The sequence below is a fragment of the Aquila chrysaetos genome, chromosome 10 (genome assembly GCF_900496995.4).
Source record: "Aquila chrysaetos chrysaetos chromosome 10, bAquChr1.4, whole genome shotgun sequence".
In the NCBI taxonomy this organism is placed as follows: domain Eukaryota; kingdom Metazoa; phylum Chordata; class Aves; order Accipitriformes; family Accipitridae; genus Aquila; species Aquila chrysaetos.
In genome coordinates, this window is record NC_044013.1 from 40,671,755 (window position 1) to 40,699,182 (window position 27,428).

General features: G+C 39.4%; 1 protein-coding gene across 12 annotated transcripts in view; it reads right to left on the reverse strand.

The window, feature by feature from the left end:
• The window catches only part of BCAS3 (BCAS3 microtubule associated cell migration factor), a 375,729-nt gene that overhangs the window by 174,389 nt on the left and 173,912 nt on the right, over positions 1-27,428 (reverse strand). For 11 of the 12 annotated variants that reach the window (XM_030028653.2, XM_030028652.2, XM_030028661.2 and 8 more), the window contains 2 exons: positions 25,164-25,360; positions 23,745-23,842 (listed from right to left, as the gene is read on the reverse strand). In XM_030028653.2, the coding sequence (XP_029884513.1) occupies positions 23,745-23,842; positions 25,164-25,360 (295 nt within the window). Of the gene's footprint in view, positions 1-22,108; positions 22,220-23,744; positions 23,843-25,163; positions 25,361-27,428 lie in introns of all 12 variants that reach the window. The other variant, XM_041126804.1, reaches the window with a different exon arrangement.

Genomic DNA, 27,428 nt, shown 5'->3' on the forward strand with positions numbered 1-27,428 from the left:
GTCCTCTTTAATGTCTTCATCACTGAATCGGAAGAAGCAATCAAGCACACTCCCATCACATTTACAGACGACACCAAATTGGGAGGATGCGTCGAAGTGCTCGAGGGCAGGGCAGAGAGAAACCTGGTGAAACTCAACAAGGGCAAGTGCAAAGTCTTGCACCTTCGAAGAAAGAGCCCCGTGCAGCAATGCCGGCTCCTGTTCAGAAACTGCCTCCTGCACCACACCTGGTCAGGGTGCAGAGAGCAAAGGTGCATCGGGCATGCCAGCGCAGCTCCGTGCCAGTCACTGCTTCTTGAATAAATACTCCTACAGTGGATGTATCTCCTCTCTGAATGAACAGCATTGTCACATGAACACAAATCTGACAAGAAAGTAACTGCAGAGATTAGGATGGATTTTAATAGGCCTACCTGATCCCTGCATGCATATCACAAAGACCAATAAAGCCAGGGCGCGTTTCTCCACGTACTCAGCTTTTTTCATCCATACGCTAATTATAGCCCATGCTGATCTTTAAAAATGGAAAAACCCAGAGAATTTAAAAAACTACAATAGGGTGAAATCATTACATTTATTTTTGTTTTGAATTTCTAGTTAATAGAAGTGTTGGACCATCCAGATCCTACCAAAATGCTTTTGAAATCTGTCTTTAGTTACAGGTCCAACACTAGACAGGAACTTTCTGACCTCTCTCCGATTTAAAACTTGGTTGTAAGCATTACTTTTTGCCATTCTTTTTCCTTATTAAAAAGGGCAGTGTGGAAAAAAGATGATTAAAGATATCAAACAAACACCAAACCTCATGTGAATGGACTGTTGGAAAATAAAGTACGATTTAATGATGTGAGAAATTAGATGAAACTGTCAAGTTTAAAGAATCTTAAAATGGTTAACAGGTCAAAACATAAAAACTTCTTTATGTATAGAGTGAATATAAAGGGAACATGGTAAGTATCTGCCAAGGGTTAATTGCAACCCTGCATGAAAAGCAGTTAACAAGTGAGAGTTAGAACACCCAGGAGGAAAAGAAAAATTTTTCCAGTGCCATGAGAAATAAACAACAAGGGGGAAATATTTCCTTTGGCCACTGTTACCTCCTCTCCAAAAGCTCAGAGGAGCAGTGGGAATGCCAAGGCCTGGTTTGCTCTTGACTCCCTCCGAAACATTTGTCTTCATTACCACTCTTTTTAATCAGGGCTCCTTCATGAGTGTTTCTGCTCAGCCCCCAAGGGGCAACTCTCGGCTGCGATAAATCAGCATCCATACCGCAAGTCACTAATCAGCACTCTCAGGGAAAGAATAACAGCAAAGTGCAGACCACTAAAGGCTTGGAGAAACCTGAAGGCTTAGTGGCCTCAAGGAAGAACGGCCTACATAAAAATAATAAGTCAGTGAACCATCACTACCTTCTAGGCTTAGCAGGACTTGCATTCGGAGAAATTATTTAAAAGCCTCTTGCACACAAATTGTTCTCACTGTATAAAGGGTACTTTATTGATAAAGAGGAAACGTGCTATCACCCTTGAGCTTGGTTCGACTAATTCAGTGTATTTCACTTCTGTCTCCTGCTAGAAAGCATTCAAGGAAACAAACTTGGTAATGGATACCTAGTGCTGCTGTCCTACAATTTCTGGAGAAAAAGATCAGTACATAATGAAATTGAAAGAAGAGGAAAGGGAAATCGATAGAAGATAACACATTCCCAAGAAACCCTCCTACATTATTGCAATGGAAGAGGAAGGCATTTTGTCTGTTTCTTTTGTTTTAAAAGGTTATCTATAAACACAACTGAACAGATGTCATCTTAAGAGGAAAATATCTGCATAGGTTATCTGTACTCAACGACAATCTCCCTGCATCTGATCCCTTTAAAACGACTGCGTAACGTTCCAACTGCAGAAACAATTAATATTTCAATAGTCATTATTATTCCTTAAAATTGTCCAAATTCCCAAGTCTGCGTCAATGCTTGCCAAACACATCACAGAAAAAAAGGTGAATGCACACCCAAAACCTTTCTGCTTTTTCCCCAAGTAGCTTGGATGCCAGCACCACTATGAAATAACTGTGAGCTGTAAAACCTTACTAAGTACTGGCATCCAAATTAGCAAACTAAGCATCCTCCTATCCAACAGCTGTTAAACAAAAATCCCAGAGCAAGCTTTTCCAAAACCACAATTGCAGCCATCCACAATTTTTTCCTTGTTAAGACTCATCTCTATGGTACCTGGAAACCTGGCCCATGTAGATAAAGCGATTATGGCCATACATGGAAAGATCACAGAAAAAGAAGAATCTTCCATCGTTCCTACTTCCAAAGCTCAGGAAGGTCCAGAAATCACATCCACCCAGTGAGCAGACTCCAGCACTGAGCATTACTGTAGAAAAACCTTCTACAGTCCTAAACCAACAAACCAGAATTATTTACTGTTGTCTACTTTATTTTCTTGATGTTTTGGACTATATAAACTGTAGAACAGATTCAGTTATAGCTGGGAGGTAAAGAAGGGCACCTGCAAATGCTTCTACATGGCCCAAATTTTGAGGTCTCCTGCATGTGCTTCACTGCTTGGTATTTCTGTGGCAGGATGTATAGCCATAGCTAAGCCAGCTTCTGTGTCTCATACAATGGTAGTTTTAACACAGCTTTGGATTCTGAGTTTAACTCTGATTTAAATTAAAAAAGGATAATGGTCCTGTGCTTTAGCAGCAGTAGGCTTCATTGCTTTGCAAGCATCCCATTAGCAGAGGGCCTCTGTCAGGTTAACTGGCTTCCTCGGGACCCGGAGTGGCAGGACCCGGATCACTTTGCACATGACCTCTGCCAAACTATTCATAAAGCAACAGAGAGCACCGCTGGGACAGATAGAGCAGCTTCTGACTGAAGGTTTAATCCTGAATGACAAACAGAGGGGAAAGGAAAGAGATATAACCTTTGCTATTAACTGATCATGAACTTCTGAAGGGTTCTAGGCTCACACTCAGGTTTATTACACTTAAAGGGGTTACCGTGAGCAACATAAAAATATCTACTACTTCATGTTAATCAAAATACAAGTAAATAATCTGCTAATTGTGTTTACTATTTAATATGCATTTGAATTTAGGAGTTATCTGGGTAGCTAATTTCAGATTGTTAAAAGGAGCATACGGTATTCAGTTTAGAGAGACACAATCTGCTTGAAAGTCAAATCTTTTGAGCGCTATAAATAGGTGGTTTAGTAAAGTTGGAGACGGGTTATATTAGAAGAGCTGCTAAACCAGAGCATGGAATGTAACAAAAATATTCTCTACATCAATCGTGCTCCTTTACTTCAAAGAATTCAATATACTTCAGTGTTCCTTTCTCAAAGATGAAAATTGTCATTTAAGTTGTCTGGTCCCACTCCACTTAAATGATCCTTTAATTTCCTTTCTTATTTCTAAGCCCTCAGGTGGCTAGTGCAATGCTATCTGGCCTTGGTTGCATGTAAAGTTCACAGCTCCTTGCCTGATCTCATGATCCTCTCTCAAAACAGCACTTTCAGAAGCGTTTCCTGTCTAGCTCTGCCTTGCGTGATGTGCTCCTTGGCTGCATCAGCTGCCAGACTAAATCCCTTTCGTGGAAAGCTGTAGAAAACTGAGCGCGGCCCCTTCCCCCTCCACCTAGGGCCTGACATCCGGAACTGACTTAGGAAGTACTATAATGGTTACCAAATTTTTGGGAACTGCCTTAGCTTTTCTGAGCTAAACATATGTTTAGTACAGGCAGCATCCACCATCACCACTTGACCTTATGGCAGCCTTCAAATTGCTGATTTTTCTTTTTTTTTTTTCCTTGAAAAAACAAGAAAACTTTTACCAGATAACACATGATGTAAATGCAAAATTATGTTGTGAAATGACTGCAAACATGCTGTTTTCCAGATGTTTGACGAGACAGTAAAGAAACAGCACAAAGAAGGGTCAACAGTTTCCGTCAGAGACTCTGCTGGGTTCCACATGAAAAAAAACCCCAAACCCCAACATTCAGATCTCATAAATTCAAGGGACTCTGCGCAGCTGTCAAGCTATTATACTTTAGAAATAAAACGCAAGGTTCCTCTGTCATCTGCCAAATTTCACTCCATCGATAGATGGTTAAAAGACGTTTGACTGTTAACATTCTACGAATTTCCTAAAACCATTATTACCTCAAATGAAAGGGACTGCCTAGGAATCGCTGTTCCTGGTAAAAGCTACCTAAGGTAAGCAGGGCTGCATCCTCTGTTTGCTTATAAATACAAATCTTCCCTGAACTGCATGAAAACAAAACTTTGCAGGAGAAAATGATCAAAAAGAATTGGAAGAAGAGATGAAAGAAAATAGTAGCTGCCAGGCACTTCCCCTTATCCCCACCATGCCAAGAATGACCAATGCTATTGCCACAAGGAATATCAGCTTTTATTTTTCATCTAATCCCCCAGCTGGTGTCAGAAGGACAGATCACCATGCTGATCATGAACACTGCTACCAGCACGCTGCAGAGAAGTGGACATCTTTGCATGAATCCATCAGGATTGTCGGGGCTGGAATTTTATTTCTTTCCAACTCTGCTTCCTCTCTCAGGACACAAACCTGTCCTTTTAGACGAGACCATCAGGAGCAGCGATTACAAGACTACTCTTGGTATTCTTTTCTCTGGTCCCCTTTTCCACTCAGGCAATTTTTACTGAGTACATTACTTGTGATGGGCTGGGTGATACTTTTTACAGAAACTGGATGAATTAATCTTAAATTTCTGCATGTTTCTACAGAGGAAAACAACCATAATTTACAGACAGCTCTGCCAAAATGGATACTATGGTTTCAAACCTGCTTATTTGTTCGTGTGTGATCCACTCAATGCAGGATCACTTCAAATGCCTTTTAAAGACACGTGGCTGAGTCTTACCCTGTGATGTTTACAAGGTCGCCTGCAGCTTCCTCACTCAGCTAAAGGGAGTACAGTCAGGGTCCTGCATGGAAACCAGCACAGGCAAGGATTACTGCAGCCTGTATGCAAACTCACATCCTGCAACCAGGAGGTTCTGGATGCAAGAAAAGACACCACATGAAGATGTTCTACACAAGGATACCGACCAGTGTGATTATAGCGAATTATGGTATATGTCTACATGAAAACGACACCACTGAAAACATTTTAACTCCAGACAGAGCATGCATCTGTGGAGCTACTCTAAAACTGCTTATTCTATTCTAGCTGCACCAATCAATTCCCCTGCAGACAAACCCCAAGCCTACAATGAATTAATTCACTGTATTCAGCAGCAAGTAATAACCAGTAGTTGGCAGCACGGTCCCTCTACCTCAGACACATGCCTTGGGGAAGTCTCCCCTGGCTGGCAGAAAACTGCATCTAATGGTATGTTAAGATCATCTTTGTTCTCCTTCTGTGCAGTAATCAGGATAAAAAGTTAGTGTGCTCTGCCTGCCTCACTGTCATAGCAGGATACTCTTCTTCCAGGAAAGCCTGACAGAAAAGATGAGCTGGATTTCCCTGTGTTACTGACTCAATAAAATCCCTGGCTTGTCTTTCTCCGTGTTATTACAGCATTAAAATATTGCACAAATTGAAATACATCCTTAGTTTTATTTACAGTGAAGGAAATAATTCATTTGGTTGTGAAAGAGTTAATAAGGAAGAAAAATCACACACAGTGCGTGTTAAAGGTTAGAGGAATAATCAGTCATTTGAAAAACACTACATAAACATTTTTCCGGATGCAATTTTCAGTCCAAGGATACATTTCCCAGTAGAAATCAGCAGCTAAAAAGGAAATCATTTAGTCTCCATAAGTGCCAAATTGTATCCTGATTTTTCCTGGTCTGGCTCGACTTTCAAAACTAGTGGTTCAACTTCTGCAATCTTTCACCCAATGACTATATAAACACATCCTTATAAGACAGACATAATCCTTGGGTGGGCCAATTTATGTTGGATTATGAAAATACTTAAAGTACAGAATCGTATAATGACTGTTGTCCTTTGGTTTTCACTAAACGGAAAAAAAACCCCGCTAATACAGACAGTCTACACTGTTTCAAAAGGCAATCTGTGACATTCTTCTTTTGCAACTGTGTCAACATCTTTTGAAAGTAATTAGGTACCACTAAATTTATTATTTAGTTATCACAAGCTCTATTTTAATGACACCTAATGTGACACATATCTATTTTGAACTTTCACATGCAAGAAAAAAATATCTCTGGCAAATTGTCTGCATATCAACGTGGTGAGTTACCGCACAGTGCGAGCGTACGCTGTACCGCACAATTGGAGTGAATTAAGTTGTTAGGCACACCAGCCAGAAAAACAATTCTCACTCTCAAAAATACTTTGGCTACTCTCTGTTTGGTTAAAGGTTATATAAATAGTAGCTTTCAGAAGGATAAAACAATCTCCATACAAAGCAAACAAATTCATTTGTAATTTATTGCTGTCTGATACACATATACACATACCCATGTATAAATGTATACTTCCAAAAAATTATCTGTTCCTGTACATTTATACTTTCAGCAATGTAACTAAGAAACAATGGAAACTTTTATTCTTCGTGGAAAGGTAAATTCTGTTTTTTCGCTTCCCTTCTGAAACTCTAGAGTTTTTACGGGCAACTACAAAAGTCAGCATGCTAAAGCCAACAGTATCCTATCTTCAACACTTACCATGTGGTAGAAGAGAACTTTCCTTTTCCTCCAATGTATAAAGTTATGTGAAAGAAGACATTTTTCTAGTCTATAGAGAGTAAAGAATAAATTATAGTGATAAGATCTGGAAAAGTTTCGTTGGAAGTTAAGAGATTTTCACATCTGTGTCTACACATCCATGTCTTGGGAATAATGTATCTCGAGTACCAGTCACATAAAAATGCAAGAAATTGTTCTTCTCTCAAACATAGCAAAACCATTCATTGTACTTATGTCTATCTACACTTTGACTGGTAGCTTACAACAGTCATCTGAGCTAGCAAACTAAAATGTTTTCCCTTAATTTAAAATACTATTTAATGTGTGTATGCATTAAAAAAATACATAAATACTAACATATACACAACTTAATTCACCATGACATTATTCCCTCTTTGAGCTTGAATAAGTTAATTTATTCATGCTATTCAAACATAAACTGAGTGATACTGCAGTGGATCTGCATGTAATACCACAATGAGCCTGATTTATATCCCTAAAGTCAATGACTACCTTTCCTTCAGCTTCTTAGGGCTTTGGATTCACCTCCACTACTTTTCCAGGCAGATTCTCACATTGTGTTATGAACAATAGTCCAATGTCATGTCAACAACATCTGAGAAATTGCTCCTCATTTATTTAAATAAAAGTGATAATGGTACAGCCCTTCACAAACCTCATACAGACCTCTTGCAGAACAGTTGCATAGATCATACAACAGGAATACAAGATATTGTACTGTTTGCAATGCTTTCTTGAAGCTTTCTGTGTCAGCTCAAGATAAGAGAATAACTGAAAAAAAAACCCAAATCAAAAAACGTGCAGCCTAACCCTTGTATGAACACTGTCGTCTTCTATAATACAGCTACTCAGGTAACAAATACAATGTACACCTTAACACACTATTCCACAGTTTTACTCCCATGAAACAAAAAGAAATAGAATGAAATAATTTAAGCCATTAAGACTCTAACACTTTTCTCTGGTTGCCTAGTACAATTCATGATCTATTTCAAAGGAAGATTACATTACGAACCCCTAATTCACACAAATAATAGTAAAAAACCCCCCATATTCTGCAAAACAGTTGAGACTAACCGCATAAAACACACCGAGGTCCTCCAACTATGAGGACTTAAGTGCCATTCGGTGTATCTCAGATGCACGCTTTATCCTACTTTTTGACAGGACAAAGCATTCAAACAGATTCCATAGGGCAGAATTGCACCAGACTTACTAAGAAAGCCCCAGTACCTCTTCGAACCATAAAAGAAAAGATTTTGTTTAAAATCAAGAATTTCTGGTTGACATATTTCACGTTCCTTTCTGATTTAAAACAACCTGCTATGAAAGCTACCATTATTTAAAGGTGAAGAAAGAAAAGGGAATTTGCCCCATTTCTCCCCACTCCTCACTTTGCTATTGTCCCGTGTATCTATTTCCAGGAAGCCATATTCATTAGGGTTAATCTGCCTACTAAATGAATAAACAAAGGATTTCTCTGTCACTGAGAAGCCAGGTGAGCCGATATCATCTTCTAACACAGAAGATCATCCGCACAAATACAGCGCAGGAAATTACCTGCTGCAATCCCACACCTGGGATCATTTGGCAAGTAGCTTAGAAATGTTGAGTAGATGACTGAAATCAAACTAATTATATATTTTTTTTTAATGCAGATCTTCTATCAGCAGAAAAAAAGGCCCTTCTAAAAAAGTGATGCAAAAAGGTCTCAAATGTCTCAGCGTACTACGCTTACTAATATTTCAGAAAATTTCCTCATATGAAAATGTTATATGGACTCGTATAATTAAAGTATAGTGCTTACTTACCAATGACATTTACCTATGGCTCTCTAGCAGTGCCCACGCTGCTGTGCACTGCAAAAACATAAAAGTTTACAAATTGTTGCCATAAGAACCTAACGAAAGATACAGGAAAAAAAGGATCTAACTGAGCTGCAAGAAATACTGACACAAATACAGCACCTAATATAGTAATATAAACCTATACACGTAACTCCTTGCACAGACCTAACTTGAACTGCTGTTAGTTATCACATTTCTGGTAGACATCACGGCAGACTTAAAGCTTCAGAAATGTCCTGCAGGTTTTGAGAGCTGACACCTGAAGGGTGAGCTTCTTGTGTAGAAGCAAATACCGAGAGGTATTACGAGTATGAAGAGCAGTTGAGGGTAATTACCAAAAAACCCAAAGATGAGATAGGAACAAGCATTCAAATGCTTAGATGCAAGTGTACAAACCTTGCACATGTTTTGGCAGAAGAGGAGCCAACACAGGGATTGAGAACTACAGAAAATGCTGTGACAATGAAGGAAGATGTGCTCAGCAGCTGCAATTGGGACCAATGGAGACAAAGGGTAATTCCGAGCATCAAGGAAATGAATGGGGGTCACAGGATTCAAGAAAAGAAAGGAGTCACACCTGGATAGAAACATGTAGGCACGAAACCCAAAGCTCACAGCTCAGCAATGCTATGGATGAAGAAAGGCCAGGATTTGAAGCTGGCCTGGATGAATGGTGCTCCCAAAGCTACACAGCAAAAGGCTCCCTTCCCTCCCGCAAACACGGATTCTTTTTGATGTTCCTTACACAGCGAGCAAGAAGAGATAAATTAAAATTGAGAACCTAGAGAAGTCTTTGATCCTATTGCCTGGAAATATGTATAAGAATATTTTCTCCAGACGTACTTTTGCTATATATGGAAACCAAATGCTGACTAATCATATAAACCTTATGGTGCCTAAGCACAGCTGTAATCTGCAGCAGAACACTGTCACAACAGCAAAGGAAAATGTGGAAAACTAAGAAGTTAGCTGTGGTGCTGAGAAAGAGGAGAAAATGGTGATCAAAGGCACTGGAGGCCAGATTAGACAAGAGGGAGAGTTTCTAGCTGGTTAGCTTTTAAGATACAAGTGACATATTTATGACTTATTCTTGTATTACTGAACTTTAACAGTCCAAGTAATGATTATCCATTTTCCAAGTTTATAGAGAAATGATTCTATACGAGACCTGCTGACTCAGGACAATGGTAATAGGATACAAAAGTCTGAATTTTGGTTTATTGGTTTATAGATAGCACCAGTTGGTAGTGATAGAACCATTTAGAGCTGTTTATCAAGACATGCCACGCATCTTGGCTGGGAACAGAGACCAGCTGAAGAAGGGGAGGCAAGAGTTGTAACCTGCCTGGTTGGCCTTGTGTTTCAGGCACGCACAGGGATGGGGCATGGACAGAAGCACATACGTGGCATCAGCACTCACGGTGACTGCCGGGGGACAGCACAGCTCGGCAGCAGTTAGGGGCAGCCTGGGCTTCACTGCTTGAGTGCGGCAGGGGACTATGGGGACTTTTATTTCTACAGGTAATCCTTAACCTCTGAAATGACACAATAATCTGAAGAAATGGAACCAATTTCCCTTTAAAAGGACAAAGCATACGGAATTTGTACATTCTTAAAGGGATTTCAAGTTATGGGAATGGGATTATATCAATCCCCAAACATCAAAATGGAACCTCTTGGAACTTTTTTTTAAAACTTGCATTCTTGGCTGCTAAGACTTCATGCTGGTGCTTTTATGTTAACAGAAGATTGTGGAAATACACAAATCCCTTTTGCTAATGACTAAACGTCAGGAGAGAACATATAATATCAATAAATCTACTTAAAAATGGGAGTAACATTTCTGAGTAAATCAACCTCAAGATAAACCTTTACAATGCTACTATTTTATCGTTAAATCACTTTGATCAAATCATATTCCTTTAGGATACATTAGTCAACGTGAGTGACCACGGCATTTAGGGAAATGACTCTACTGCATGTGTGAAAATCCAGTGGTCTTCCCACAGTGTGGTTTGGAAATCCACATTATCTTGGTCACACTGATCATCTGAGGAACATCTCACCAAGCTACCACTGGCATGTGACCACCTTACACTCGCTTTCCAGTGGCACATTAAAGATAACACCTAAGTACCAGATAACTAATACAGATAATTGTTGTTCATTGTGAAATCTGAGGGTAAGGCAATATGTAATATAGAGTATCACAGCCAGCATTTCTCACTGGAGTTCATCAGTCATTTACTGAATCCCCAGTACAAGCAATGGGAGAAATATGGACTCGAAGAACAGCATCACTTCTTGCTTTTCACTTATCTTAAAGTGCTCATCAGTATGGCATACCTAATTAATGCTTTCAATAGGTGTTAAAAATTCCTACGCTGTAATGCATTATGAACAGGCAAAGGCAAGTGGCTATAGTTTAGAAGCACAAAGGTGAGATAATGGCCTTCCACATCACTGAACTGTCAACCTCATTTAGCATAAACCATGGCATCTGGAGATTTCAAATCATACAGCCGTTTAAAAATATATAGAATGTTAAATTAAATGACAAACATGGGACATGTCACCTTTTAGAGGCAGAAATGTAAAACCAAAGCATATGTTCTCCAACTGTATTTGCTTCAGGATCAGCAATATTTTTGTAACCTCATTAGTTTCTTGACTTGGTTTTAAACATGGAAGGATGGATATACAAATAAGTTACAGGTCCTCCACGTGACATCCTCAATTGTAAGTCAATCTTTACTAGAAAATAAATGAAGAACTCTGGGTTTAACGCTTACAGAGAGCCTGGAAGGTGAAGACAATGAGGAAAAATTTCTGCTGGCTCTTAGAGATGAAAGTTACTCTGTATTTTGAGCCCTGAATCTAAGAGGCATGTGTAAATACCTAACTTTCAAATCTACATTTACAAACAAATCCTGTGGCCTCTACATGTGCTGAACTTCCACTGACAAGCCCAGAAGTCCCACCCGGTTAGCATGCAGAAACGGGCCCAAGCTCAGCCACCCTGATCGAGGGCCAGCCGATGTCTGCAAGCGGTTTATCTGTCTCTGCGTGGCACAAAGCCTAAGCTAATAAACTGTAGCTGGCTCCATGCAGAGCTAGCTCGGGTCTCGGCACCGTGGTCTTGTCACCGCTACGGCGGGAGAGTGCTGCAGTGAGACCGCCGGGCAGCTCTGCGGTGAGCCAGCCCACGGGCAGCAGAGCCAGGGCTGAGGAGAAGGTGACAAACCCCACTCCCAAGCATCATTTGGGTATGTCTGCACAGTGCTTCGGCTCTCCCGCTACCCTCGACCGCCCAGCTCCCCGGCCCCCTCGTAAAGGGAGGGCAGACTGTGCGTACACCCTCACCTGCGTTAGAGGCTGCTACCCATCTGACCTATCACTGTACTTTAACCGCTTTACATAGCTTTAGAGCACGCGTTCAGCACTTCATGGCATGCACAATCTTTCACTGAAGTGTTATTAAAAGGCTACAACTAGGCCAATAAAGCTGAATTTTATTTGTCTACTCATAGCAATAGGGAAGTGGTGCCTGCTGATGACATTAAACAAAACATCACACCCACAATTCAAATTCTTTTTCAGCTACCCGCTATATAAGCGGTTCAGTTAAAAGCTGCCGATTTAACAATACAGAAGGGTAGCGCTGAAAAGTAGTGATGTCAGGGTATTACATGAGGTAGAGCTGGTGCCCCTCTACCCTCCCATCCTCAACCCCCATGAAAAAGGATTTTATAGCATGAGGAATATTCGATACTGCCTAACGATCAACAATTAATAGTCTCACTGAGCCCTGATCCAGAGCATCTTTAAGCACATGGTTGCACATTCTCCTGAGAACCTGCTTCAATAAGGACAGATTCTCTTTCTTTGCAGGCTCTGTAGGACTAGCACACACCAACTGCAGTATAATTTTATTTTTTTTTTTTGCAAGCCAGATTCCCAAAGTTTCAGTCACATGTTTCATTGGAGAGAAAGGAAAAGGCATCAGCAAAACTTTGAAATAAAATCGTGAAATAGTGAAGCACTGCTCACAGTTTAGCTTATTGTGCATGAAAGTTTAAACTTTGCTTTCAACCTCGGTTTTCAAAACATGCTGTCATTCACTATAATATGGGTTAAAAATAAGAGAAAGCAAAGATGAAATGTAAATGATTTAAATGCATGCGTATGTTCTTTTGTAAAATGCATAATGCATCTGCAAGGTTTTTCCTCATATTTTGGACACAAATCAAGGGGGAAATGGTTCACTTATGATACAGTGAATTTTTTATCTAACTTCAGTGGTAAAATGTACTTCCATGTAAGCATTTCACTGTATACTGTTTGTTGCTGTTGTTTTGGTTTTCTTGGTTTTTGTTTTTTTTTTAAGCTTAAATAGGAACACCAAAACCAAAAGACTAACATAAGAATATTTCTTTTCTTCTCCAATTTTTTTCACAGCAACTTTCTGCTTGTTAAAAAAAAATCCACTAGCAACAGAAACAACCTTGTAAATGATCTATGGTCAATTACTAAATTTGACATTCAATCAAAAGTAAGTTTAGAGAATGTTATGCTTACTTGTAAAATATATTTTAAGTGACAGTCAAACAGTACAGCACACAGTGATTTGCTCCGCATTCATGCTGTAAACAATATAGGTGAAAGTCTGAAGAGGTACTTTTTCAACTAATGCAAATTCAGTTCATGGAAATTGGCCTGGTAGCAAAGAGCTAGGAAGATCCTTACAACAACAGTGGCTTCTACCGCTTTTCTGTATCAACGCAAAAATACGTATGTACTATCTTTCTAGAGGCCTCCTTTCCTGGAGTGATAGTCAGGACTTTTTGTAGGGTCCCAACATTAGAAGAGGCTACAAATTACAGAGTTTCCAGTTCCTGCACTGCATTTCTCCCATCGATGGCACTACAACTTTGAGCAAAGGAAAAGTAAAGCAAAACACAATGACAGAGCCAGTTACCAAAACTAATGCTCAAACCCAACCAGATACTCACGAGCAAGCATTTGGCCTCTGTGCCAAAGCCTAGCAAATTCTATGAATTATCCAGAAATACAGGTGGGCTGTACGCAGCCAGGGCCAGCTGCATCTGGGACAAAAGCCCAGGCAAGCGAGCGCGTGTAGGTCCCACTCTCTCGGAGCAGATGTGAGCTCAAGGGAAAGCAGCTGTGCTGGACGCCCCTATAGGTATTCTACACAGCGCACCCGGCACAGGAGGCACAAATGGTTGCCCGCTGTTGCTGGAGGGAAATATCAGGCAAGAGAGACTTGGCAAGCCTGAGATTTCAGAAGAGGAGGGCCTGCACCCCACTTGACCCGGGGACATGGGATTTTTGATAGGACTATTACAATCAGAGAGCTTATAAAATGTATTTGGAAAGGCTTTCGTGTTGGTTTTGGGATAGCATATGAAGGCCCCAGGAATCCACTCTGAGGCCTTAAATCTGTGGCCAAACTCCAGCAAAAACCATATGTTAGTCATATTACCACCTTTTTCTTTTCCCTGTTCTTGCTCCGTTTTAAGGGACCACGCCCTGCGCAGTAAACGAAAGACAGCCTCAGGGCAATAGAGGCTCATATACCACTTCTCTTATCTGGAGAAATCCTGTGCTAATGATGTGAATAATCCCAAGTCTGCTTTCTGTCATTTACTGACTGTGACCTGCTTGTTTTCACCTTTACAAGGGGAATAGCACCAGAAGGTTTATGTAAGCAAAGTACTTGGCTTTACATGCTCCCTCTAAGACTCTGCTTTCTTTTTGGAAGGAGGCGAGCCCCAGGCAGGCTGTCCCCAGCAGCCAGCAGCAGTCAAGACTGTAAGAGATCTCCTATTTGCAGAGCCCCCACAGCTGGAGGCACTGCCAGCGACTCTGTACTTGCACACGAGAACTGGCCGAGGAGGCGGATGGTGACAAACAGGGGCTCCTTTCACCCCGCGCTCCCCTTCCCGGCTCACCCCACACGCCGCCTGCTCTCTGCGGCAACTGCTTGCTGGCACCAGCTTTGGCTTTTTGTAGCACTCCACCCATAGCTAGAGTACTAACCGGCACCCAATTTAGCTTTGGTTCTAATAAAAAGTGAAAGTTAAAAGCAGTGCAAGCAGCAGATAAAGCACTATTAAAAACTGGCTGGGATCATGCCAGGGATCGCGTCCAAGGCAGGGGGAGGAGCCAAGACGACTGCAAGCCGATGGATATTTCACGGCATTGGATAATTAAGAAAAACAAAATATTTTCCATCTGTTTTTTTACCCCTTACGTCATTGAGGCCATAAAATATATACAAGTAAGTACCAAAGGCTATATTTCAACTTAGATATAAATACTTATTTCCAGCAGAGAACATCCTTACTTCAGCAAGGAGAAGGCAGGGCGAGGAGGCTGTGATTGTAACACCTTCAAAATATTAAACTCCACCTTAAAACAGATCAAATGCCTAGCTAATTTATCATACCAAATAGCTCAGTTTTATATGGTATATACCTAAACACACACTTCTGCTCACTCATCCATATTACACTCTAATGAACAATAGCTAAAACCTGCCGATTTTGGATTAACAATGGTGAAAATAGATGCATGTGCTGACATTATATTTAAAAAAAAAACCAAAACAAAACGCGTGAGGACTTATGGTCTTGTTTAAAGCTATTTCAGTATAGATCCAGATATAGTCTATATAGAGAGTTTGTGTAGAGTCTTTCCACCATGACCAGTGGGTTGGACCAAATGAACTGAAATCAGACATTCAACCTGTGGTGACTTACAAAAGAACAAGTTTTTGTGGCTCTGGAAATATTAAGAAGTGTCAAACATTTCATTATTAGGTAGTAAAGTATTATCCACAAAACAATATATTATCTGTAGTATGAGGAAATACAAGTGAGAAGAAAATTAGCGATTCATATTGAAAGTAATTTCTGGTATGACACCGGTGGCCAACTTGCACAGCTGAGCGCTCAACGGCTGCACAGTAAACCAGCAGCTGATCAACTCCTTCCTCAGCTTCTCCTTTCTTTTTGCGCAGAGTGTTTTGATTTAAAATGCAGCACTATTATCTCACCACTTGGAAAAACACAAAAATTAAAGCCACCATACTTAGTTTTTAAAAGCTATTTTTGCCATCTAATGAAGAAGGGAAAAAAAAAATTAGGATTCACTATGAAACTAGGGGACACTGCTTAGCAGCTGCCACACCACTTCCAACTGTCCTTGAAAAGCCAAACCCAAAAAACATTCTTGGAGGCTGCTTCGTGCCCAGTTTTAATCTACAGATTTAATTGCTCTAAAGAGGCCATCACAACCTATAGTATTCAGGTAGTTGCTGTGCGGTCCGGACACGGACATCAATCCTCTATGGGCATTTTACAGGCAGGAAGAAGCTGAAAGATAAAAGGAAGAGTCTGCAGAGCCCTGAGGACAAGGGCTGATGTTCTGGAACAGTTCCTGAAAGCAGGGGAGGAAAAGTTGGAGGATCTCAAGAGGACCAGAACCAGCAAGCAATCCTGACGGTTAAAAACCTAGCGTGTGAAAGAGACTACAGTCCAAAGAGGAGGAGATACACTTGAAACAAGAAATAATGAAGCATATTTAGAGGTTTTTCAAAGCAAACATGGAAAACGGTGAGCAAATACTTTGAAGGATAGCCTAACTTAGTGAAATGGTTAAATAAGAATGTGTCTCTATTGTAAACTGGAAAACTGTTTCTAAATTAAAGCTTTCCCAGAAACAATACTGACTCTGAAATTCATTTGCAGATGGATGTTCAAATACTCTTCTTTTAACTTGCACACCTAATACCATTTTAAGAACATTTTAAACAGTCTAGATTAATAGATGAGCTTAGAATATATTACAAACTTATAAAAATATCAAGATTTGTAAAATGATTCATTTAAGCACCGTATAAAAAGAGCAGAAATGTCAATGAACATGCTTCTTTGCAAATAGTGTACGGTGTGTTATTTCTGTGCAATCTATAAAAACACAAGTACAGACACTGAGGTTTCTGGATCTCTTGTAAGTTTAACAGTAGCTAGGAGCTCTTAGATCTCAAGCTATAATAAATATTGTATCCTACAGGAGCCCGTCGGGAATCTCAGCTCATGTGTTGTTCCATAGAAGATTGTGGTGTCAGATATGATTAGAATCAACACTTTCTACTTATTCAGAGCTTAAAAGCTACCTACACAGAACATTAACAATTGTTAATGAAAGACAATTAAGGGGTACATAAGAAAATCTTATATTCAGAATGAGTTTGCGTTAGGTACTGACATACAAAATATCTGTTGTGCATTTTGGATTTTTTTCCCCTGTAAACAAACAGAAGGCGTCTACATGCTTGGACCAGACCATGCTCTAGCACACTGCTATTTTTCAGCTGACAAACCATTATATGAACTGAAGGTGGCTTACCTAACTAAAAGTCAGTATGTAACACTTAAGCAATAAGACACTCCACTGTCTGCATTAATGGACCACCGGTACATGTGTCAAGTGGGTTGTGTGACATGAGAACAACTGTCTTTGAGCAACAGAGGACTGCACCAATGACCATTAACGTGGGTCCCGGAGGCCTCACTGCAACTTATCTTCATATATGAAGAAAAACCCCATTACCTTGTATTTGGTTATTATGTCAGTTAGGTCACAGTTATTCTCTCATCTAGCTATGACATCAACGTGAAAATTGCTGGGTTTCTTGTTTGTCAAAGTCCCCTGTGAACTATCAAGAGTCACATTAGCAAGATGAACAAGGTGATCAACCTTTGGGGGATTAAGCACCTTGAGTAAGTTAAATTGCTTAAAGTCAAACTTAACCTAACACAGCAGTGTCTAGAAATCGTTGATTTTTTATTTTCACTTGCATCTGTGAAACTAACTTGCACGTTGAACCGTTTTTTTTTAGCTGATGGACAGTTATGTATCAAAGCACAACCATCTTAGAAGAGATTAATTGCTTCAATTACTACGAACCTCCTCAGCTAAACCAAAGGCAAACAGGGATGAGGAATAACAGGCTCCTCTGTCACCAGCAGGGTAGCAGCTACCCCACATCACTATGCTATGCTGCGCAGAGTGAGTTCCCATCTCCAGAACTGACAGACTAACCCACCCACAACCATCATACGGAGGCAAAAATAAATCAGTATATAATGAACCTGCTGCCTTTCAGTCACTGCTCCCATGCCCTTCCTCTCCAGTATACTTCTCCTGCCTACAGAAAACACCCACCAATGTTTCAAGACATTAATGCTACTTCATGTATCCCTGCAGCTGAGTCTTTTCACAAGCCAGGCAATGATCCAGCAGCAAGTGCCCAGTCAGTAGTGTCAGGTCATTTTAATTTCTCTTCACAGCTCCATAGTCTATAGGGCATAGCTGTTTCTAGATGTAATCACGTATACCGCATTGGCATCTTGGAGCCTGCTGAAGTCAGTTCTGTCTTAAGGCTCTCTTCAAAAATCAACTGATAACATTTTCTCAAATTAGATGAAATAAAACCAAGTTGGAAAAATTTCTATATATGAGAATTTTGTATTATACAGCTCACACACAGGCACACATTTAGCAAGACGGACAAATACGACGGAGAGAGTATGAGCACGTGCAAATGTGTGTGCTATTGCACCAAGAAAACAAAAATACCTGATACATCCCACATGCTATCACTATTCTAGGAGCAATACACAAAATGTTTTCAAATAACAATAATATCATATCTATTTAAAACATTTAACAGAGTTGGCTCAGAAGTCATTCCAGGGAAGAACCATAACTTACACTCATTTAAATTTAAGCTGACAGAACGTAGAAGTACAAAACAAGCAGTGCCGAGTACGTGTTTTTGCTGTTACCAAACAGGTGAAGCTCTCTAAGAACAGCTTGTGTATGACCATTATTAAAACCTCTTAACTGCTGTGAAGAACAGACCAAGGGCCAAATCTCTTCCTTGGCTTCAAAGCTCAGCATTATACTCGGAGGATCTGTGTTCAATCTCTCTCTGCAACAACAAACTACCTTTATACCATCCAGGTAATTACAGGTTCAGGTCAAGGACTCCAGACCATATTGATTACATCTCTGTGCAACAAGGACCCTCCAAGCGCTGGCCGGCTCCACTCAAGCAGGGCAGCTCAAGTATCCGTGACGCCAGGACTCCCCGGGCCCTACCAGCACCCGTAATGGGAAACCAGCAACCGCTCAGGCCTGTCAGTTATTGCCTGTGGCGGTAAGGACAGCCTGGGAATTCATAATGTTGGTGACTTCATCTGCCAGCTGCATTCACACATCTTTACTACCTGAATAACTGATCTCCGCTACTCCAAGGCAGCACTTTCTGCTGTACAGCATTTGGGAATAAATATTTGATCACACATACAACAGAAAAGAGCTCAGATGGTTTAAGGTGTGACAGCAGAAGTGTTTATTAAATTCCAAGTGAGAGCATTTCTGGACAGTAAAAATTTGTCCCATGGTCCCTATCTCACAGGTGTGGTGATGAACAATAAAAGATCCTTCACAGGCAGAGGGGAGGGAAGACAAACTCCCTCCCCCACAAAACCCAAGTCAACTCTTCCGTTCATTAAACCCTCTGCAGGCAACAAGCTATCTGTCCATGACCAGCCAGTCACACACAAAAGAAAGGGAAGTACTAAATTACAAGCCAATTTTAAGTGGGCATTGATTGAAGTAACCAGAAAAGAGCTTAGTATTGTCAGAGTTTCATACAACAGTAATAAACAATCTTCATTAAAAAATTACGCGTGCATCCCTAAGAAGCGCAGCACATGCCAGGTTTCAGGTAAGAACATAAAGCTTCCCCCTGCCCCACACACAATCAGAGAGGAAAAAAATGCTCAGGATCTTTTTCTTCTACAGTTTAATTTTATTCATTAAAATCCTTCCCACTCTAACTTCTGTATTTGTCCTAAGCAAGCAAGAGAGAGAGATCTCCTCCAGGTAGGACAGGAAAAGGTTGATGCAAAACAGGGATCAGACAACTTCTTCATCAATGCTTTCCTACTCTGCTGACAGTGCAACAAAATCATTCCTTGATTGACAGGTAAGTGTCAAAAACCTCTGTATGAGGGAATAAACAAGGCTTTTCATAAACACACACAGAGATGCACACACTTTTTTTTAACTGAGCAGGATTGAATTAGCAGCTATGACTGAGCATACCTGAGTACCTGAGCCCTTCAACACATTTGTTACAGTTTAAGGGAAACGCTTGCCCTTACAGACTCAATGCAGCTGTGCGATCAAATTTACTGTGATCAGGAACTGCTGCAAAATCCTTTCTCTAGAGGTTTTCTGTTTCTGAAAGTTCAGAGTTGTTGTTCCATACAGATATCCTGACCTTCCTACACCCTTTAATTTCTGCATTATTTATTATTAGTAGAGTTCTATCAGGTTTGATTTTTCAGGTATGTAACACATATGACATGCATCATTTATCTACAGGTTATAGTATAAAAATTCAGAAAGGTACCTGGAAATACTCAATTACATGTCTAGCCTATACTTTTATTTTCTAGATGAGTCTCCATCATTCTGTAGATACCCTCAGCTAGCCAAAAATCGTATCTAATGCTTGTCACATCAAAGAAGGGAACAGCATTCAATGCGTACAGGTAATGTAAAGTTTTCAAGTCATGCCTGTGGAGTGGTCTTCTGAAATAGAGCCAGGTCATTCAGCAACAAATATTTTTTTTGTTGCACTACAGATTTCTGTCTCAGCATTGGTTGGTTTGGTTGTGTAAGGAGTGTGACCTTAAGCTGCAGCACCTCCTGCAGACAGGGCACTTGCAAGGTTTCTCTTCCATCTCTGGTGTCTAATAAAGCCTTAAATGTAACCTGACTAAGATTTACCGTACTTTTGTTAAACCCAATGCAACCAGCTGGTAGCCTCAGCACTTCTTCAGAAAGAACGGACTCATGAGCATACACACCTACTTGCTACACGCAGTGTGCATTTACTATGTGTACAGTAGTGGTTCTTTTTCTCCATTATTATTAAAGGCTTCCTGCTTTATAAAGATTTAAACTCAGTGTTGTCCCTTTAACATTTCTAACTGCCAATCTGGAATAGCATCTGGAATTACAGTGCATTTAATCCTTGAGGGTATAATTCTCTCTATGATGCATATGACTAAAATGTGTGCATTGAGGGACAAATGTCCAGTAGCTTTAGGTGACTACATTTTTGCAAACTTTTCTTAAAGATCTGATTTAAAAACAAAACAAAAAAACCCAGAGAAGAATATCTCAGGATAATTAAGTAAAGTTGAAATAACCATATTGAAATATGCATTTTTTTAAATTTATCCAAGTAATCTTTACAGATACAGCCATCCACCTTGAAAATGCCATTGCAAATTTTCATTCCTGGTAACAGTATTAGAGTTCTGTACTTTTTAAATGAAGATTTTTGCAAATGGTCTTGTGAGAGAATATTGTCATTAATATACCATAGTTTTACAGACATGTGAAAATCATGATAAAAAAATTACACAAATTTCTTATGAACTGCAACAACAGAGTTGTCACCAATGGGGGAAAAGGAAGGAAGCTATCAAGAATGGCAGAAGAATAATGGAAGACGATAAACATGTACTTGAAATCTTTTGATAGGAAGAACAAGTGATGGAGTTAGATAAGAAGAGGCGCCACGCTGGTTGTATCTCTAAGCAACAGGCAATCAAACAGCCAGATAAGCATCTTCATAAAGTGCAACAGACTCAAATGCATGGGTCATAACTGAAGAATCACTTCCTGGTTCAGCTTAGGCAGTAAAAATTTATGACCTACTTAAAAATCCTTCAAACCTGAAAACGTATTTTCCAATAAATTTGTTTTCCATAAAGAATGTAAGCCATTTCGGGCACGCCTTGGTAATAGCAGGAAATGAGAATACTTACAGTAGTGGACTATAACACAAAAAAATGCAATGTTGTACATGAAGAGCATTTAAAATAAAACCTTTATATTCAGAGCTGAGCTTAATGTAATTTTCTGCACATCTCAAAGGTGGGAAAAGAGGAAAGTAAGCATAAAATACTCTTCTTCCCTTTGCTGGGCTCTGTTACAAGAAAAGCACGAGATCTCAAAAAACAGCGTATGTTTTCTCCTTGTGTCTCCTTTACTCTGTAGCAGAATTCACACCCCTATACCATCACACATAATCTGGCATATCTACCCTAATTTTGGATCAATAATTTCTGCATGTGAAAGGATGGGGATCAGGCAATATGAAAACTGCAAATGGATGGTAAAGTCCCTGAATCAAAAATCAATTCAAATCCAAACTGTCTGGCAGTGAAGTTAAATAAAACACTGCTATCAGCATGTCCCTAACAAAATCCATGTATTGTTTATACGAAACTTATGAGGTGTTATAACAAAACCGAGTCACTGCTGTACAGTAAATACATTTTCAGTATCATAACAATGTATACAATTGACTTTAGCAATTTTAATATGGACACACATGTTAAAGGCATTACCAATAGAGCTTCATCACATTCACATGAGCCATTTCATATTAGGGCCCCATCCACACTTCAGGAAAGGTTGTTTAGCATAGAAGAGGTACAGTTCTATGTGGTTCACTGTTTCTGTTGTAGATGGAATAACACAGTTTTAGAACGCATTATCGTTCCAGAATGGTTACATTTCAGAATTATTACACATCCCTGCTATAAGTAATGGCACTGCTCTGTTCATACAGAAGAGGAAAAAACCCCCACCCTGATAACCCAGATATCTCTATCTGTATCAGCTGCCCTAGTCACATTGATAGTGAAGAACAGCTATGCTATTCATCACTCTGAATCTGAAGTGTCAGATACACAGACAGAAGCACTCCTATGATTCAAGCTTGCAACCTTTTAGGGGTAATAGGCATAGATGAACTAGTCCAAAAAATCATAACTGATGCATTTATGTTTTCTTCTGTATCAAACAACTGTTTTCAAAATTACTTTGTCATGTAGTAAAACAAATAAAATTCCCTTTAAATAACCAGCATCAGATGTTTGTCTAAGCTCAATGTGAATTAAACAAGTTCTAAATATTTGAAAATGGAATTTATAATGACAATCCTCAATATCCAAAGTAAATGTAGTTATTATTGAACTCAGTTATAAACACATCTAAGAAATATCCTGTAATACCCAAATAAATTAATTTGGCAAAAAATGCAATACCTTGGACTCGGAATTTATATCAATAGCAAACAGAGTCTGGAACAGGAGCTTTTATTTTAACTCTCTTTAAAACAACCTTCAGAAACCAGTTTCTGTATGTGTTACAGTCTCTTTTTACAGTTTAACCTCAATCCAATCAGCAGTCTCCAGGGATTTTCAAATCGCTAAAGATTAAAATCCTCTCTGACTTGACTGTTTGACTAATACTGTGTGTTTAATAATTCTACTTGTGAGAGATTTTATTTGACAAAATCCTGCTGTGTGGACCCTTCAGACGCTATACAGCAGTACTAGAATATAAAGCTCTGCTGACCTTTCTTTATACGGACTATACTCCACCACTGAGAAAAAAAGAAGAAAACTTTTATAGTACATATATTACTATGTTGATATTAACATAACCACTGTAGTATTAAATTTACACACTCTTTTAGAGTCGAGTAGTGAAAATGTGCCTATTACACAAACATTAGATAAACCATGCTGTTGTCTTGACTGTTCACAGAAATCAATTACGTTTATGATTACATTTCAATGAAAGCTATTGTATAAATGAGATGGAACTGTAATATTCTATGCTTTAGGCATTCATTAATAAAAGCATTTCAGTGTTAGTAATTGCAAATGTTCTGCTTTTTAGTTTAGGCAGTTTTTAGCATTCTATAGCTCATGTTAAACTTCATATAAATATTGTGTTCATATCTTACCACAATGCTGTGACTTCAGATTTGAGTGGTAAGAGGAAAAAAAGTCATTACAGTAGCTTTCAAAAAGTATTCGTATAAGACAGCACTTACCCTATTGTGCAGCTGAAAATCATATTCTTTTAAGTACATGGCAATGGTTAGTAAACATGTTACCAGACACAAAAAAAAAGACAAGATTGATGAATGCCATGAATATCAAAGAAAACATGAAATCAACAAGTTTCTACCTGAGGTAGCATCAATCACTGTTGAAACTCCTCTGCGATCAGAAATTGGACGCGATGACCCCGGCATGCTAACAGGTTCTGAACGAACTGGCTGAATCCTAAATAATAAGTTATAGTTACCACCTGTGTCAAAATCATTGCTCATGAGGGCTGTAATTAAATCACAAACCTGATTCAGCTGAACCAATTAAGCAACTATTTATTTTTAAATCAGCCAACTGTTGAAAACTTTTGTTTTCCTTTGCAGAGCCAAGATCTGGATAATCCATCCAGAGAGAGATTGAGACTCTACACAAAGGCAGTATCCCCAAACTATGTCTCAGATGTGAGCTTTCAGAAAGCCTCAAAAAAAAAAAGCTCACCCTACCCAAACTGGTTAAAAGGCCTCTATCGCCCTCCAGAACAGCAGCATTTTCTTTGACAGTTTAGAAGAGACACATTTGTAATTGTCTATTCCTTTTGTAACATGTATCTATATTAATTTTTTTTTAATTTCTGCTTTCTTTCTACATATATATACAATAAAAAAAAATAATATATTTGACAGCTATATCCTTACTTGTGGGAGTAATTACATGCAAGGAGAAATCACACATTTCAAAACCATGTATTTTCAGTCCAAGGACAATCTGCCTGGTTTTAATAGGATTAGTCATATTATCCATCTCTCTTGTTTTACTCGTAAGAGTTTCAGAGTCCCAAACAATCCAAGTCCATACCACAGAACTTTGGACTTCAAATCACATGCAGAGTCAGAAGCATGGAAACTCGTTAAATCTTGAGAGTTACCGGACAGGACACAGAAACACATGGTGCATAAAGCACTTCTACAAAATCACTAGCTATCAGTAAACATAAACCCACGTTTACCTTTGTACTCCTTCTTTCTCTCCCCTTCCCCAGGCCCACCCCTCCTGCCCCCAATTCCAAATCAGCCAGTGTCCAAAACCAGATGAATTAAATATATGAAAAAGAATTACAAGGTAGGAAGCAAAGAAAGGGGAAAAAAAAAACAGGGAGGGCAAAAACATTCCAGAAGTTCGCTTACTGTTCCAACATGCTGACCACTTCACAGTCAGCATCTTAATCTATGGCATAAAGCTCCCACTCATGTCTGAGAAAATGAATTTATTAAGCAATGCAGAAACCGTAAAAGCCAAGACGACGCTGAGCAAGGCCACCAGACTTTGTACTGTCTTTCACTGTCATTTACCCAAGAAGGGGCAGCAGAAAGGAATCTAAGCTGCTTGGCCTGGATGAATTTTTACTGTTGTTGAGTCACACGCTCTTCTAAGACTTTCATCTGGACAAGCTTGATGAAAACTATTACACATTCTACACAGATGGCCTCATTTAAGCATGAGGCAAGTTATTCACACAACAAATGTGAAACAGCTTGGAAATTGATTTTATTTTTACCTGAGACTGTTGAGATCAAGATCATCTGTATCAAAGTCCAGAAGAGGCTGCGGGGTATCACTTGGACCATGTGACTGCAGCACTGAAGAACTGGATGAAATGACGGTAGTTTGGCCTGAGGGATGGATTGTTTTGAACTGGAACTGTGGGCCCATCCACAGGCGTCGATGAGGCCCGGTGTGAGTCACTATTTCAACCTGTGGGAAGATGGGGAAATTCTTAACAAAAACCTGCAATATACTGAATGGTTCCTTCAATACACGCTGAACCCCCAGAATCCTGCTGTTCTCAAGCAAAAAGAGTGTTTTGAGCCATCAGTTCGGAGGAAGCTGAACAAGGGAAGATTCGGAATGCCTTTGCTAGAGAGCGATGCTGTAGCCAAAGCCAAGAGCTTCTTGCAGAGCCTTGAAAGCTCTTGAACCACCAGCTTGGGGACACTGCACCCCAGGTTTTAAACTGTTCTGAAGACCAACAGTCCATCCTGGCTATGACTTCACCTGACCCTGTTCACTCCTCCTCTTGCCATTATGAAATACACGCTATAAACTTGAATACTAAAAAGCTACTCTTGTGGCAACAAACGGGGGAACACATTTCCATCTGCATCTACACTGAGTAGGCAGAGGAACGGAAAAAGTCTACCTCCCCCAGATAACCTCAATACTGACCAGGTCAATGGATGCATGTTTTAAAAGCAAGCCGTTACAGCTTTGTTACAGCTGCTTTCTACAAGTTCACACATTAAACAGCGCAGCTTCACGTGTATATACTGCGAACTGCATTTCAAATCAAAGCTCATAATTACTGTTGGCATATCCGAGAATACCTCTGGCAGAGACCATCTTGCTGGAAAGCAACAAGATTTTTAACAGAGCAATGTGAAGTGTGCTGTGAGACACTGAACAGCCCAGGTCACACTCCTTACTATGCAGATGTAATATAAACATGTATGTGCAACACATGATGTTTAAAAAGGCAGCTACACACACATACATATTCATTTAACCAAAATTCCAGCAATTAAAACAGAAGTAAGGGTGTTTGCTTGCAAGGAACAACCACACATATATAATAGGCATATATGAGATACATATCTGTATGTATGTTTAGGTGTAGATATTACACATAGACACACAAGCTTCTCGGTTCCATGCCTACTTCCAAAAGGCATGGAGAATGCAGGTGGTGTGTCTAACAAACAATAATTTCAAATATGCATATTTTCCACTAGGTATTGGCTCCCAATGAGAGTCTAGATATGAACTTTTGAAAAATAAATTATTTCAGTAAATGAAGCATCCAAAATATTTTAAAAATGTCTTTTCACACTGATAACTATAAACCTGGTGAGTATCAATTCTGGCAAACTCTTAAATAAGCCAACTATAGGAATGCAAACAACCATGAAAATTTAAGATGGTAACATTGCCAGAAATGTATATGATCAGGAAAATTGGGCCTTGTAAATGATAGGGTAAACAAAGCATAAGTCTTCTGTCATACAATTTTAAAAATCAAAAAGAGCCTTTAAAGATCAGAAACAGGAAATATGGAATGAAAATATTAAGCTCTGGTGAACTCATACTTTTAAGATGACAAAAATAGACTATTAAATTCCTATCAATTTCTGCTAAAACAATGATTAGCTTCACAGCAAAAATGCAATTTAGTGAGGAAATTCATGAAATATATTTTTGTGTACATATATGACATAGATGTATACTAGTAGTGATTCTTAATTCTTTAAGAAGCAATTTTAAACACTGGCTAATGTTCTAAGTTCTCAGCTAACATAAGATGACAAATGCACAGCCTATTTAGCACTATTTCCATCTTTGCATTTATCTTAGCGTAACTCAGATTGACTGTAGATGTTTCTGATGCAAGTAGCTTTTATGTAGCAGTGTAAATTAGGCCACAGATAAAGTAATCTGTATATTTTAAGCTTGAAACCATCAGTGTCACAGAGCCGAGAGGTAAACAGATGCCTTTGCAATTTTACTGAGGCTACGGCCAGATGTTCCTATTCACTCTTCTGTTGTGTGCAGGACAAACATATTGTATCTACTTCACACTGACAGCACACATTACCCACTGTTCTAATTGAAAAGTTGAAGTGAAGGGCAGTGTTTTTTCACTGCATGCTGTTACTGTTGATAACAACACTTTAATTTTGAAAAACATACTTGCATTTTAGGCTTAATCTAAAGTGGCTTGCTTAGAGAATGCTAGCATCTTCATGCTCAAAAGAGCTATCATCACTCT